This window comes from Pinus tabuliformis, chromosome 2_2 (assembly GCF_031772625.1).
Source record: "Pinus tabuliformis cultivar Carrire ecotype Pingquan chromosome 2_2, CPIR1, whole genome shotgun sequence".
NCBI classification, from domain to species: Eukaryota; Viridiplantae; Streptophyta; class Pinopsida; order Pinales; family Pinaceae; genus Pinus; species Pinus tabuliformis.
The window spans coordinates 814,847,378-814,862,452 of NC_142300.1; the positions used below are offsets into that span (position 1 = coordinate 814,847,378).

The window sequence follows — 15,075 nt, forward strand, 5'->3', positions numbered from 1 at the left end:
GTTTGGTGAAGTTTGGATGGGCGGTTAGGAGGGCTAGCCCATAGGCCGGCCCTCCGCATGTGAACACAACCCAGCGTTGGCGGTCACGGTTGCAGTTAACTCCGACGGGCAGTTCACCACACTGCAACGGTTTTGCATGTGAATAGGCTACCACAAACCATGCGGTTATGGTTGCGGTTTATCAGCAGCTTTCCAAACCAACTCCGCGACGGTTTAATACATGCCATGTGAACGTGATCATCGTAACCTCAAACGGTCAGCACTCTGATGGCTCCGGCTCCAATGGTTAATGCGATACTAACATCACATGTGAACGATCCATCAAAATCACCGGATATAACGGTTTTGGTTAACACTAATCATGGGTTTAATGTTGATGAGCGCAATTTAAGACTAATTAATTGCAATTTAAAATGGCAGAGGTTTTGGCAGTGCCACCAAATTTGGACCAGCCTCCATATTTAGCGGATCTAACTAGAGATATTCTAGAATTAGAGGAGAAATTGTAGGAAAAGATTGTTTGAGTCATAGAGAAGGCAATTTTTCGACCAAATTGAGCTCAGGAAGAGGTGTTCTTGGCTAATTTGGACATTCTGAACACATTGGTGCAGGTATCAAGAGCCAAAGAGCTTTGAAAAACAACATTTTTCCACATTGATCAAATACAGAGGCCCAAGCCATGGAAGCTTGACCAAGGAGATGTAGTTCAGGAGGGGTGAACTCCTTCACCAAAACACTGTGTTAAAGTGTCTCTTTGATGGTTTGTTGTACTTTGAATGTATGTTGTTCAATATTTTCTTTTGAAGCTCATTTTAAACATAAGGAAATTTACCTGATTGCATACACAAACAACTAATGAAACCTCAGTACAAGAAGCAATAAGCAAGCATATGTTTAGAAATTTGTAATTTATATTAACACATCATAAACTAATAATTCAAAAACAGATCACTCATCTTAGAGAAGATGTCCTGGAAGTGATGTCGAAAGCACCATCTCTCAAGAAGGGATAAGGATCCATATCCTTTGTTGATCCGAGGTTGAAGCGTTTGTTGCAAACTGAAGCAGGGACATGAGAATTTTATCCCCAAGTAAGTATAATTGTTGGTGATTTCAACCTCCTCCACTTTGAATAGGAAGTGAAGGTCTGAAGTTTTTTTCACCCCATTGAAGATCATAACCTTGGTTTTACCCAGGTTGACCGTCAACTGTCAAAGATCACAAAACATAGCTAAAGCATCCAACTAACTCTGTGATCCTTCTAGGGATGAGGATAGGAGGATCATGTTGTCAGCAAAGAGTAGAATAGATATCAGAACCTGGTGAAGAAGGAAACCATCAGTGTCTTGGATATGTTCATGCAATAATGCCTCCAACTCATCAATATAGATCCCAAACAGGGTAGTGGACAATGGACAACCGTATTTATGGGACAATGGACAACCCTGTTTAACCCCAATGGTGCTTCGGATGAAATCATACATCCCATGAGCCGCGCGAAGGCCACCAAGGACAGACTCATATATGTGCATACTAGTTGTCAATAAAGTTGCGGAGATGCCAATATCTCTGAGTCTTTGGAGTAAGGCTTCCCTTGGAACAGAGTCAAAAGCTTTCCAAAAATCTACGAAACAACAATGGACTTTCGAAGAGCAGTGTCATGCCTCCTCAATCACAGCACAGAGGGTGAAGATGTGGTCAATGATCTGATGAGCCAGTCGAAATCTTGCATGTCCCCTACCTCTGAGTTGTCTCTGCTCAAGGTCACTGGAGAGCTTCTTATGTAGAACAATAGCATACAACTTTGAGAACGTGTCGCCCAACATGATCATTTTGTAGTTATTGGGATTTGCGCTGGACCCTGATTTTTGGATTGGATGGATGATGTAGTGTGACCATGCCAGTGGAAAACCTTCACGGACTACATGATTGAAGAAATCAACCAAATAGCTAACCAAAGAATGGAAATCGTGCTTAAAGAACTCTGCTTGGTAGCCTTCCTCATCGGCTGCTTTGCTACTATTCATCACCCAAATGGCCTCTTTAATATCTCTGTCTGAGAATAGGTAACAAGAAGGGAGTGAGGAGGTAACATAAATTTGGGCATGCTCGGGAATATAATAAAGTTTGGAAATGTGAGAGAGCATGGATGTAGGGTCGAGATAAAGCAAGATCAATTGGATGCGAGTAACAGTAATTTGAAAAGATCAGTTCCAAGCTTCGGTACCCATGTAAAGGTTAATGCTTAAGGAAATCAGTTTACCTATATCATTCTTATTCCTGTTTCTTCCCCTACTGGTGGTGACAACAACAGTTTATTTGGATCTGTTTCTAGGCCTCTTAGTATTGCAGAGTGGAGGGGATTTCTAAGGAAAAAGAAAGGCATCCACGTCGCATCTGCAACTTCTGAATACCCACATGGGCGAAGAGAAAATCAAATCTTTTTTTTTTTCATTTCCAGTGTTTTCGCTAGAAAACCCTCAGGGTTTCAGCAACAAACAACCTTCAATTAAGGGTTAGAGTAATCGAAGCTACAATAACCTGCAAATACGAGGAAAATGTATCCCTTGTCCTTGCAAAGGGTTGTACTGGGGTTGTGGGCAACATAGGCATCCAAAAAACAGGAATGGACATTCTTGCCTCATTGCCAAAGGCAACAACCAATGAGGCACCAACGATTTCTTTGCATATCCTGTCATCTGTAGACTGTCATAAACATTGCCATTTTCCTACCATTTCTTTCTTTCTCGTGTCTAGAAACATTGCTTCAAATTCATGGACATTGTGTTCTGCTTGAAATGGTGTCATCGCTTAAGTTTTGATGGAAATTGGTCCTCCCCTTGAACTCGTCAACACACATAATTTGCATCTTGAGGCCAAGGTCGCCCGCAAGGGACGCCATGTGAAGGGCAGAGGGACCCAGATAAGTCCTCAGTTCCTATTCTCATCAGATTATTCTTTTTAAACATGACTATGAATAAAAATTCCAAAATCCTTCATTTTAGCATCACCATAGATTCATAAGCTTTGAAAATGCTAGAAAATATTAAAACCCTAGATGACAGTTCCAACCAATAAATATATCGTTACATACCAGTGTTTGGGGAGATTACAACTTAGATCTAAATCCTACGAGCAAGCCAATTTGTATATCTAGTAAAGCCATTTCGAAATGAAAATTCCACACAACCTATTCCGTATATTTATTAAAGCCATAAGTTTTCCTTTTTTGATCTCTAAAGTTTTTGTTTTTGTTTTTTTGTTTTTTTTGTTTTGTTTTGTTTTTTGTTTTGTTTTTTTTTTTTTTTAAGTAAATGATAGTTTTAGTCCTGTTAGATTTTATTTGTTTATCTTATGGGGTACAAAGAGAACAATTGATACCGTTTCATATCCAGACTCTAGATACCGTGTTGACCATATGGCAGGGGTGCAAGTGTAGTTGATTATGTCCTCGCTAGCCAGAACTTGCTCCCTTTTATTCACCATCTCTCGGTCTCCCCCATCCCCCTTGCTGATCATGCACTTCTTTGCTTCTCTCTCCAGTTTGACCCTCCCCTTCCACCCCATCCTTCCCCTCGGGGCCCACCCCGAACCACCTTTCAATTTGATGAAGGCCACCCTGACATCTTCTCCTCTACCCTACGCAAGATGCTCCCATCAGAAACCGAGTTCTCCTTGCTTGATTCTGCTTCCACTAAATACACTCGTCTTTCATTTGCCATCTAGGAAGCAACACTCAAATCCTTCCCTCACTCCACTCGTCCCACTTTCACCTCCCGAAAATTTGGATCTTTCCCCATGAACAAATGGTACGATGATGAATGCAAGACTCTACATCGAGAACTTTGATATGCTTTCACCCACTCTCAACCCTTCTACCCTGACATCAAAGCTTCTTACCATCGTCTCCTTCGTCGCAAGAAATGACTCTTTATCTCTCATAGAAAACAAGAACTTTCTGCTCTCCTTGCCCACTCCCTTAAACAATTATGGCATACATGACGCTCCCCTCTTCCATCTGACCTCGACCCTACATCCATGTTCTCTCACACTTCCAACCTTTATGATATTTCGAGGCAGGGCCAAGTTCGTGTTACCTCCCCACTCCCTTCTCGTTACCTATTCTCAGACAAAGATATTAGAGAGGCCATTTGGGTGATGAACAACAACAAAATAGCCGATGAGGAAGGCTACCAAGCAGAGTTCTTTAAACACGGTTTCCATGCTTTGGTTAGTTACTTGACTGATCTCTTCAACCATGTAGTCTGTGAAGGTTTTCCACCGGCATGGTCACACCACATCATCCATCCAATCCACAAATCAGGCTCGAGCTCAAATCCTAATAACTACAGAACGATCATGGTGGACCACACGTTCTCGAAGTTGTATGCTACTATTCTACATAGGAAGCTCTCTAGTGACCTTGAGCAGAGACAACTCAGAGCTAGGGGACATGCAGGTTTTCGACCAGCTCATCAGACCATTGACCACATCTTCACCCTTCGCGCCGTGATTGAGGAGGCACGACATCGCTCTTCAAAAGTCTAATGTTGTTTCGTAGATTTTCAGAAAGATTTTGACTCTGTTCCAAGGGAAGCCTTACTCCAGAGACTCAGAGATATTGGCATCTCGGTGACCCTATTGATAGTTATTACGTGCCTATATGAATCCGTCATTGGTCATCTTCACATGGTTCATGGGATGTTCGGTTTCATCCGAAAGCACTATTGGGGTTAAACGTGGTTGTCCATTGTCCCCTACCCTGTTTGGGATCTATATTGATGAGTTGGAAGCTTTTCTACACGAGCATATCCAGGACACTGATGGTTGCCTTCTTCACCAGGTCATGATATTTATTCTACTCTTTGTTGACGACATGGTCCTCCTCTCCTCATCTCCAAAAGGATTACAGAGGCAGTTGGATGCCTTAGCTTTGTTTTGCGATCTTCGACAGTTGACGGTCAACCTAAGTAAAACTAAGGTTATGATCTTCAATGGGGTGAAGAAATCTTCAGACCTTCACTTCCTATTCAGAGGGGAGGAGGTTGAGATCACCAGCACATATACATACTTGGGGGTGCAATTCTCAGGTCCCCGCTTCAGTTTGCGACCAACTCTTCAGCCTCAGATCAACAAAGGATATGGATCCTTAGCCCTTCTCGAGAGATAGTGCTTTCAGCATCACTTCCAGGACATCTCGTCCAAGATGAGCCTCATGGACACCTTGATTCGTCCCCCTGTTCTATATGGCTCAGAGATTTAGGGACCGTCTTTACTTGAGTCGGATTGGGCTTCAGATGAGAGAGTCCAAACTCTTCTTCTCCATTGCATCATGAGATGCAAACAAACAATACCTCAGCACATCATCCTTGCAGAGTTTGGAGCTCAACCCTTTCGGCTTGAGACAGTCTTCAGTTTGGTCTCATTCTTGCATCGTGTTTGGGGATTTGCAGACTCGATAAAGAGTAGGGACTATTACCCTTACTTGGCATATTGCTCTTCTGAGAATATTGCTCGTTATACTCCCTCGGGCTGGGCTAGATGTTGGTTTACATAAGTTTCAGATCTCTTAGAGTCAGTGGGCATTTCAGTTGGATTGTCTCCTTCCTTTCCGATATTCCTTGGATGCTCTTGGTCACCTTCTACCTACTAGACAATAGTTGAACAAGATCATTAGGGAGGACATCTACATGCAGTTCGTCTAGGTCACCTAGGTCAATCCTCCGGGAGGGTTGCACCCAAAGATGGCCTTCTACGTTGACCACTTCTTGGAGTTGAGAGACGGGCTCATTATTCGACCCCAGTATACGTTCCACCACTGGATGCATGCTCTTCGCATTCCTCTAAGCCAGTTCAGAGTAGGTTCTCATAGACTTCGAGTAGAGACGGACCACCAGATTTATAGGCCAGACAAAATCTGTCAGGTATGTCATTTACAGGAAGTAGAGACCGAGGTGCACTTCATTTTTGGATGCCCTATATACTAAGAGATCAGAGGAAGGTTCCATTGCTTGTTCAGAGACTCTCAGACCCTCACCGACTTTTTCAGGTATCTCGATCAGAGATGTTTGGCCCTATATATGTAAGAGGCTCTTAGGTTCTGAGCACATATTCTTCAGCCTCCCATTAGACCAGAACCCACACAGAGGGACACAACACTTTTCAGGGTACTACCTTCAGATAGGGGCACAAAGAGAATGATTGATACTGTTTCATATCCAAACTCTAGACGAATGAGGATCTGTGGGACCTCACCCCACCACACAAGACCCCGGAAGCTAAATCGTTTCAGATCCATCCCTGGGAGACAGACTAGGTCCTCTAGACCTCAGCGGTGCACAAACTCCCCTAGACAACAAGTTAGTGGACAATCTGTACCTCCCATTAACCCTTCATCAGATCAACAAACTTTGTGGAATTTTTTCCAGTGCTCTTTAATCAGTGTCGGATGTTAGGAGAGATGGGTCTGATACTCTTCGTTAGGGCATTGTATCTTTTATGTTCCTGCATTGTACCTTTTATATTCATGCATTGTATTTTTTATAGGACACTGTTTGGTTCTCCCGCATTTTATGGACATCATTGTACTCAACAGTCCCTTTGACCTACTTTGTGGTCGTTAGTTGGACATAAATATAATTATCTTATCTTATCTAGACTAGTGAGGATCCGTTGGACCTCACCCCTCCACACGAGACCTGAGCAGCTAAACCGTCTCAAATTCGTCCTCGCCACACGAGACCTCAATAGCTAAACCGTCTCAAATCCGTCCCTAGGAGATGGACTAGGTCCTCCAGAGCTCAACAATGCACAAACTCCCCCAAACAACGAGTGCACAAACTACCCCCGACAACGAGTTAGTGGACAGTCCGCACCTCCCATTAACCCTTCATCAGGCCAACAAACTTTGTGGAATTTTTTTCAATGCTCTTCAATCAATGTTGGATGTTAGCAGAGATAGATGTGATCCTCTTCGTGGAAGCATTCCATACATTGTATCTTTTATATTCCTGCATTGTACCTTTTATATTCATTCATTGTATTTTTTTATAGGAGATTGTTTGGTTCTCCCTTATTTTATGGACATCATTGTGCTCAAGAGTCCTTTTGACCTACTTTATGATCATTAATTAGACATAAATATAATTATTTTATTTTATCTTGTAAGATCATCCCTCCCTAAAAAATGTAGAGAAGATGTTCTACTACGTTTATGTGTGAGGGAGAAAAACACAATTTATTCACTTTCTTTTATCCCAATCTTCAAGGTTTATGAATCCACCGATATCTACCATCACTATGTTTATTGAGAATTTTTATTGATTATATTTTTAAATGAAGAATATTAACAGTGGTAAAAGCAAATATTAAAAATCTAAAAATTTTGTGAAAAGCAGTTTAAAAATAAAACCCTCTGAAAAAGTGAAATAATTTACTGGTGAATAGGGTTACCTGTCAAATATAACCCTAAATTTAATTTAGGAATGAGTAGGGTTACCGTCAAATTCAACCCTGGATGGATATATATACCTGGTAAGCCATCCTGATTCCTTATTCCTTGAACGGCTGATTAGGGCCATCGAGGTCTTTGATATCCACCACCGGAATAGACATCCGAGGGCGTTTTCTTTTCCTTTGCGTGTTGAAGCTTACTGCCCGTCCTGCATTGAATACTTCCATGCTCCTGAATATATCGATTCCTCCGAAATCGAAGAACCGGGTTTGGAACCCCCGACCGGCGCATCATCCAGCCATATCCTGCCTGGGAGACGGGGGCCTGCACAATGAATAGCTGGCTAACTGTGAGCGGCCTACGACAGAGGACTAAGGTCGGTGGGGATCCGTCCCTTAAAAGAATGCCTTTGGCCTAAACATTCCATTTGCTGTTTATCATTTTTCATAAGCAAGCCAAGAGCAAGAGTCTGGTTCTACCATCATTCATTTTTGTGTGTTCAAGAGGAGAAATGGCAGCCAAACGCTCTTGTTGCGTTCGCTTCTCCTGCTCTTCTTCAGCTTCATCGGATGAATAGGGACGAGATCCCACTTCAGCAGGTAGTCGGAGCTGGCCTTCTGCAATTGATAATACAATAGGTACAATGTTTTGATACTGCAACAGATTGAATGTTTTTGTTTATGTTTATGAATATTTTTTTTTAAGAATAATGTAGTCATGTCACAGAAGGCCTTTCTGCTGCTACAATTTGAGGCCATCAGCGCATGGTTCTGCAAATTATAATACTGATGCTGATGGCGATTGTGATTGTGCAGAAACTCTTCCAGGAGCTCCCAAGCGCACTGAAGCTCCAATCCCTGGATCTTCTAATGTTGTTTCAATGAAATATGAGATAGAACATGTTGATGTCAATCTCAATGTTTCAGGAACCCATCAGTGCGATAAAGCTCCAGTCTCCGAATCTCTGAATCTTCTGCGGAAATCTGAGGGAAAAAACGTGAATGTCAATCTCAATGTACTAGGAGCCCCCCATTGCAATGAAGCTTCATCCTCGGGATCTTCTAATGTTTCAATGAAATATGAGGGAGACGACGTCGATGTCAATCTTAACGTTTCAGAAGCCCCCTGGTGTGATGAAGATCCGTCTTCTTCCTCTTCCAGAGGTGCAACTAAATCAGATGTCATTAACACCATATTTCATTAACACCATATTACATAAAGATATTGAGGAAATCCACCGGAAAAAAGTGGATGTCAATCTCGATAACCTTATGGAGCACATATCTGAGCTTTTGAAACTGAGAGAGGAGGTACATCACAATCTTTCATATCCATCCGAATTATATTATAATTAGAATGTGAATTATATTACTCGATAGTATTATAATTACTGTGATATCGGATTTGAAATATATAATTCATTTCGTGTTTTTTCTTAGGAAATGCTTCGAAATAAAAAAGCATCGAATCCCAGCAATTTCCCTTGGCCTGATGTTCCATGCTTCAAGAAATTAAATGCCATATCGTCATGGGGAACCGACTTGAAGAACTTTAAGGAGTTACTGTCATCGGCATTAGATTTTGCTTCTAAATTGGTGTGTATAATTAGTCCTCATTCAGAGGTTCATCACTTGCTACTAAAACTGAAAGTCGAGTATAATTATATTAAAGCCCAATTTTTTTTTGGTGTTCAGAAAGATGTTATATCTGGACCTGTTACCACATTCCTAAAGGATATAGAGCAGGTAAGCGTTGTTACAGCAGGACTTCTGGTGGTTGCATATAATTTGGAAAGATTTGACGATCTTTCCACCAACAAAGAAAAGTGTTAGGCTCTTATAAAAGAAATGAGTTATGTTGCATCTGTTGTTAAAAGATTCAAAGAAAGCCTCAGAGGAATGGAGGATGTAATCCAAGATGCAACAACATTGATAGTTGAAGGCGCTTATCCTACACTGGTGCTTCAGAAGCATAAATGGCCGAGTGAGGCCTTTGAGGAGATGCGCTACGCCTTTGCCTACGATGCTCTCCCCCCTCATTGTAAAGATCCATTTTTAGACCTCTGTTTCAAAGGATGGGCTTGGGACAGTGCGGAAGAAATTGTGGGAAAGGATAAACTGGAAATGTTAAAAAGAAGAGCACTTATCACTATAACGACAAATGGCGTTTCAAGTGTACACGATGTCATTTTAACACTCGCTCGCCAAATGTCAAAGAAAGAGTCAAAAGGAAAGAAAGTGAGAAAGACATTCAACAGTGCAAGCAAACTTAAGGACTTCCTCCAAGAGGAGGTAACAAATCTATGAATGATATACATGTTTGTTTATACAGTGTTTGTTTTTATTTTAATTTAACTATACTCTATAATGGCATGCAGAATGCTCATCAGATAAAAGACATCTGGTTAACGCTCGACTTATTGCATAAATCATTGAGAGTTCTTCAACTTGGGAAATTGGCAAAGGTGGAGGACAAGTGCAGTGAAACATTTAAGGAGCTAGTATTTTTTGAAGCGAAAGTTCCCTAGCTTTCGTTTCATGATGTGTCAAAGTTAAAAGCAATTGAGGTACCTTAGTTATGAACCCAATGACTTCAAGCTATGTAATACAAGTGATTTTATTTCCTGTTCACTTTTCCTGAGAAAATTGATTTTACGTAAGTAAATGTTTTACTACTTTTAATGGTTTCATATGATTGTAACGTATCAAGGCACATAACTTGCAGATGCCTTCCAGTTTGAGACACATGGAATTTGATGGAAGTTCACATTTTCATGTAATTCAAATCTTTTCCAATGACATCGTACAGACATGTGGCGGAATTCCCTTCATGTTAACATTAACAACACCATTCATACGTCGCACAAAAAATAAGGAGGAAGCTTATTCTACACTGGTGCTTCAGAAAGATAAATGGCTGGGTGAGGCCTTTGAGGAGATGCGCTATGCCTTTGCCTACGATGCTCTTCCCCTGATTGTAAAGATCCATTTTTAGACCTCTGTTCATTTTTCAAAGGATAGGCTTGGGATAGTGTGGAAGATATTGTGGAAAAAGATAAACTAGAAATGTTAAAAAGCACAGCACTTGTTACTGGAACCACAAATGGCGTTTCAAGTGTACAAGATGTCATCTTAACACTCGCTCGCCAAATGTCAAAGAAAGAGTCAAAAGGAAAGAAAGTGAGAAAGACATTCACCAATGCAAACAAACTTAAGTAGTTCCTCCAAGAGGAGGTAACAAATATATGAACGATATACATGTTTGTTTATACAGTGTTTGTTTTTATTTTAATTTAACTATACTTTATAATGGCATGCAGAATGCTCATTAGATAAAAGGCATCTGGTTAAGTGATAATAAGAATGCATTGGAAATATTTGCAAAAACGCTCGTCTTAATGCATAATTCATTGAGAGTTCTTCAACTTGGGAAATTGGCAAAGGTGGAAGGCAAGTGCAGTGAAACATTTAAGGAGTTTGGTATTTTTTGAAGCAAAATTTCCCCAGCTTCAGTTTCATGATATGTCAAAGTTAAAGCAATTGAGGTACCTCAATTATGAACCCAATGCCTTCAAGCTATCTAAGGCAAGTGATTCTATTTCCCATTCATTTTTCCTGAGAAAATTGATTCTATGTAAGTAAATATCTTCCTACTTTTAATGGTTTCATATGATTGTAACATATCAAGCACATAACTTGCAGATTGCCTTCTAGTTTGGGACAATGGAATTTGATGGAAGTTTACATTTTCATGTAATTCAAATCTTTCCCAATGACATCATACAGACATGTGGCGGAATTCCCCTCATGTTAACATTAACAACACCATTCATAGGTCGCACAAAAAATAAGAAGGAAGCTTATTCTACACTGGTGCTTCAGAAAGATAAATCGCTGAGCGAGGCCTTTGAGGAGATGCGCTACGCCTTTGCCTACGATGCTCTTTTCCTGATTGTAAATATCCATTTTTAAACCTCTGTTCATTTTTCAAATGATAGGCTTGGGATAGTGTGGAAGATATTGTGGGAAAAGATAAACTGGAAATGTTAGAAAGCAGAGCACTTGTCACTAGAACCACAAATGGTGTTTCAAAGTGTACACGATGTCATCTTAACACTGGCTTGCCAAATGTCAAAGAAAGAGTCAAAAGGAAAGAAAGTGAGAAAGACACCAATGCAAACAAATTTCAGGAGTTCCTACGATATACATGTTTGTTTATACAGTGTTTGTTTTTATTTTAATTTAACTATACTCTATAATGGCATGCAGAATGCTCATCAAATAATAGGCATCTGGTTAAGTGATAATAAGGATGCATTAGAAATATTTGCAGAAACGCTCAACTTGATGCATAAATCATTGAGAGTTCTTCAACTTGGGAAATTGGCCAAGGTGGAGGGCAAATGCAGTGAAACATTTAAGGAGTTGGTATTTTTTGAAGCGAAAGTTCCCCAGCTTCCGTTTTATGATGTGTCAAAATTAAAGCAATTGAGGTACCTCAGTTAGTAACCCAATGACTTCAAGCTATCTAAGGCAAGTGATTCTATTTCCCATTCACTTTTACTAAGAAAATTGATTCTACGTAAGTAAATGTTTTACTACTTTTAATTGTTTCATATGATTGTAACGTATCAAGCACATAACTTGCAGATCCAGTTTGAGACACATGGAATTTGGTTCACATTTTCATGTATTTCAAATCTTTTCCAATGACATCATACACACGTGGTGGAATTCCCCTCATGTTAACATTAACAGCACCATTTATAGGTCGTGCAAAAAATGAGCAGGAAGCTTATTCTACACTGGTGCTTCAGAAAAGATAAATGGCCGAGTGAGGCCTTTGAAGAGATGCGCTACGCCTTTGCCCACGATGCTCTCCCCCTGAAAAATCTCTGGGACGTCTTGATTGTGCAGAAACTAGCTATCAAACTTGCGATTCCAATAAATTGTTGCCGGATTTTGACCGGAAAAACCTACTGAAAAAGCTTCCAAAAAATCTATTATAGACAACTACTTTCCTAATAAGAGGGTAAAAAGTGGTCCCAGCCAAAGTTCAGTTGGTCCGGTCCACTTCCAGAAGCTTCCGTAGGCTAAATAATTTCCTGTCAGACAGAGCTGTCGACGATTGGGTTGTCGGTATTAAACCTCTCAATTGATTAATTTTTTGTCCTAACATGAAATTCATTGCTGGATCATGTCCAACTTCTATGTGAAATATTTAATATAAATTCATCTATTATGGTTTTCAGAAAGATGTCATCTCTGGTCATCCTGAAGAAAAAGATAAGCGGACAAGTGTCATTCACAGTTTGCTGAAGAGTATAAAAGAGGCAAACTGGGCTGTTGCAGGTCTTCTTGCGGTGGCGGATGTTCTGGAGAGATTTCAAACTGTTTCTGCCAACCGAATTGAGTGCCTATTTGTTTTAGACAAGCTGTTTAGATTGGCCAAATATACTCGGCAGTTAAATCAGAAGCCTGGGTTGTGGAGAAAGATGAAGTGTGTAGCAACAGCAATTATAGTTGCATCCTCCATCAAGTGCTGTACTCAAATTGATCAATCCAAATTTTCCTTGTGAGTAGTGGATACTTTAATGTTAACAATAACAATAGTGGTGTTTAGAAACCAATTATATTTTTCAGAAAAAAAAAACGCTGCTTCTATTATAAAATAAAAACAGTACAAGTGGTTCATAGCTCCATCCATCCAGTCAAATAATGTGCTGGATAAGAAAGTTCCAAAGTAATATCAATAAATAAACCAGACTATCTAACCAAAAAACTAAGATGTTATCTGAAATTAGCACAAAGCTTCATCCATCCAGTCAAACAATGTGCTGGATAAGAAAGTTCCAGAATAATATCAATAAATAAACCAAACTATCTAACAAAAAACTAATAAACCAACCTATCTAACCAAAAAACTAAGATATTGTCCGAAATTAGCACAAAGTTCAGCATAATCTGAGCACTATGGAAACAGAATTGCAGCTTATTTTAAATACTTAAAGATAGAAACCATCAGAAAAAAGTAGCAATATAGAGGGGAGACGAGACGTTCAGGGCAGGGAGAGCCAACCCTCCTCCAGGATCCTGTTTCCAACCAAATACCTATATTGTATTTTACCAGAATCGCAGCTCAGGCCGGCCTTGGAGAGGCTATCAGCCGTTGTCTTACCTTCCCTATATATATACTTATATACGTGATGGTGTATGTGAAAAGCAACCTGTGAGTCCCCATGATACCGTCTATCAATACCTTTGAGTCGTCACCATATATATTCAGAGAGTTCATGTTTTTATGTGTAGCTATAACCAGAGCAACCCATAAAACCATAGCCTTTTTTATGTGTTTACAAACAAATTATATGCTATGGGTGGTGTGCCAAATGATTCCCTTTAGATAAAAGGTTGTGAGTTATGACTATGTGTAGAACCGGGCCTTCTATACAATCAAATAAATCTTTAGAACAAAGAAGCCGGTTCGTTGATTTGTGTTGAAGGTAGAGCCCGGCGTAAATAAATTTCGAAAACTCTGATTACAAACAGGACTTTAAAAAAAATATTCCTAATGCTAGTTTTTACTATTGGCAGGTTTGATGTAGCTGCCGTCAACAAGGATAGGCTGGACCAAGCTGAATCGCAATTAGTGAAAAATTGAATCGCAGTTAATGAAAAATTGCGACATAATGGCCAAGGCAATCACCGAAGGTCTTAGTAATGCAAATGGATCCCTCTTAGAGGAAATGTGCGACCACTGCTAGGGTTTGGAGTTCTTCCTTGAAAGTGAAGATGAAGATGGGCCATCTCCTGAAGGTGAAAGTGGTTTCTCTTCTGTCAAGGCCTGTTACACAGGTACGAGCGGAGAAGAATAATAAGACGGAACCTCATCTACTTCTTGTATAGTAGCGCAAAATGCTACATATGACAGTCACGGATTTCATGTATGGATAGCAAAATTTTCCACAAACATAATTGATGTGGTGGTATGTCTTTTTTCTTTTTCCTTTTTTTGGAAAAGAGTGATTAGAGCGAAATTATTAAAAAGAAAAAATAAATTATTTTAACATCTACAATGTTAAAGATAGTCTATGAGACAGATTGTTTCTTCATCTGCTTGAGATATTTTGTTTTTTCTGTGAAGCTTCACAATAAATGTTTTTGGATTTTAGACAAACACTTGGCTAAATAGATTATCCCAAGAGCTAGCTACTAGCCTAACTACATAACTTTCCTTGTTATCTTTTAACGTCTCACATTCTAAAATGAAATATTTTTCTGTTTCTACTTTTCCAAAAAAACAAAAAATATATATTTTTTGCTAGTACACTTCTCTTGGCCTTTACAGCGCCTTTAAAAATATATTTAAAAAAATGCAATTAGTTTTGAGATAATGTCAACCCTGTATTGTATTTTATTCATTTACAAAATATTTCGATCTTGTTCCCCATTTGGGTTCTTGTGTTTTCTCAGCGCAGTACTGTCTTCTAGTTAATACATGGCGCAGTCCCAGAAATTTATTGGCAAGGCCACTGTGTGTTTTTGATATATAGCGCAGTCCCAGAAATTTATTGGCAAGGCCACTCTGTGTTTTTGAAACATGAGATATACAAGCACATGATC

At 39.8% G+C, this 15,075-nt stretch overlaps 1 protein-coding gene across 14 annotated transcripts; it reads left to right on the forward strand.

The window, feature by feature from the left end:
• Nucleotides 1-7,495: 7,495 nt before the first annotated feature.
• On the forward strand, nucleotides 7,496-14,215 carry LOC149195459 (uncharacterized). 14 transcript variants are annotated; one of them, XM_089405315.1, is made up of 10 exons: nucleotides 7,496-8,091; nucleotides 8,269-8,763; nucleotides 8,893-9,048; nucleotides 9,148-9,744; nucleotides 9,831-10,019; nucleotides 10,178-11,037; nucleotides 11,155-11,406; nucleotides 11,722-11,985; nucleotides 12,103-13,027; nucleotides 14,047-14,215. In XM_089405315.1, the coding sequence occupies exons 7-8, from the start codon at nucleotides 11,176-11,178 to the stop codon at nucleotides 11,956-11,958; spliced, it is 468 nt and encodes a 155-aa protein (XP_089261441.1). In that variant the 5' UTR covers nucleotides 7,496-8,091; nucleotides 8,269-8,763; nucleotides 8,893-9,048; nucleotides 9,148-9,744; nucleotides 9,831-10,019; nucleotides 10,178-11,037; nucleotides 11,155-11,175; the 3' UTR covers nucleotides 11,959-11,985; nucleotides 12,103-13,027; nucleotides 14,047-14,215. The 14 variants fall into 14 exon arrangements, with proteins under 14 accessions (XP_089261441.1, XP_089261442.1, XP_089261443.1 ...); XM_089405306.1 differs by having other exon boundaries at nucleotides 7,503-8,091; nucleotides 10,178-11,985; nucleotides 12,103-12,591; nucleotides 12,705-13,027; XM_089405308.1 differs by having other exon boundaries at nucleotides 7,503-8,091; nucleotides 10,178-11,406.
• The last annotated feature ends 860 nt before the right edge of the window (nucleotides 14,216-15,075 follow it).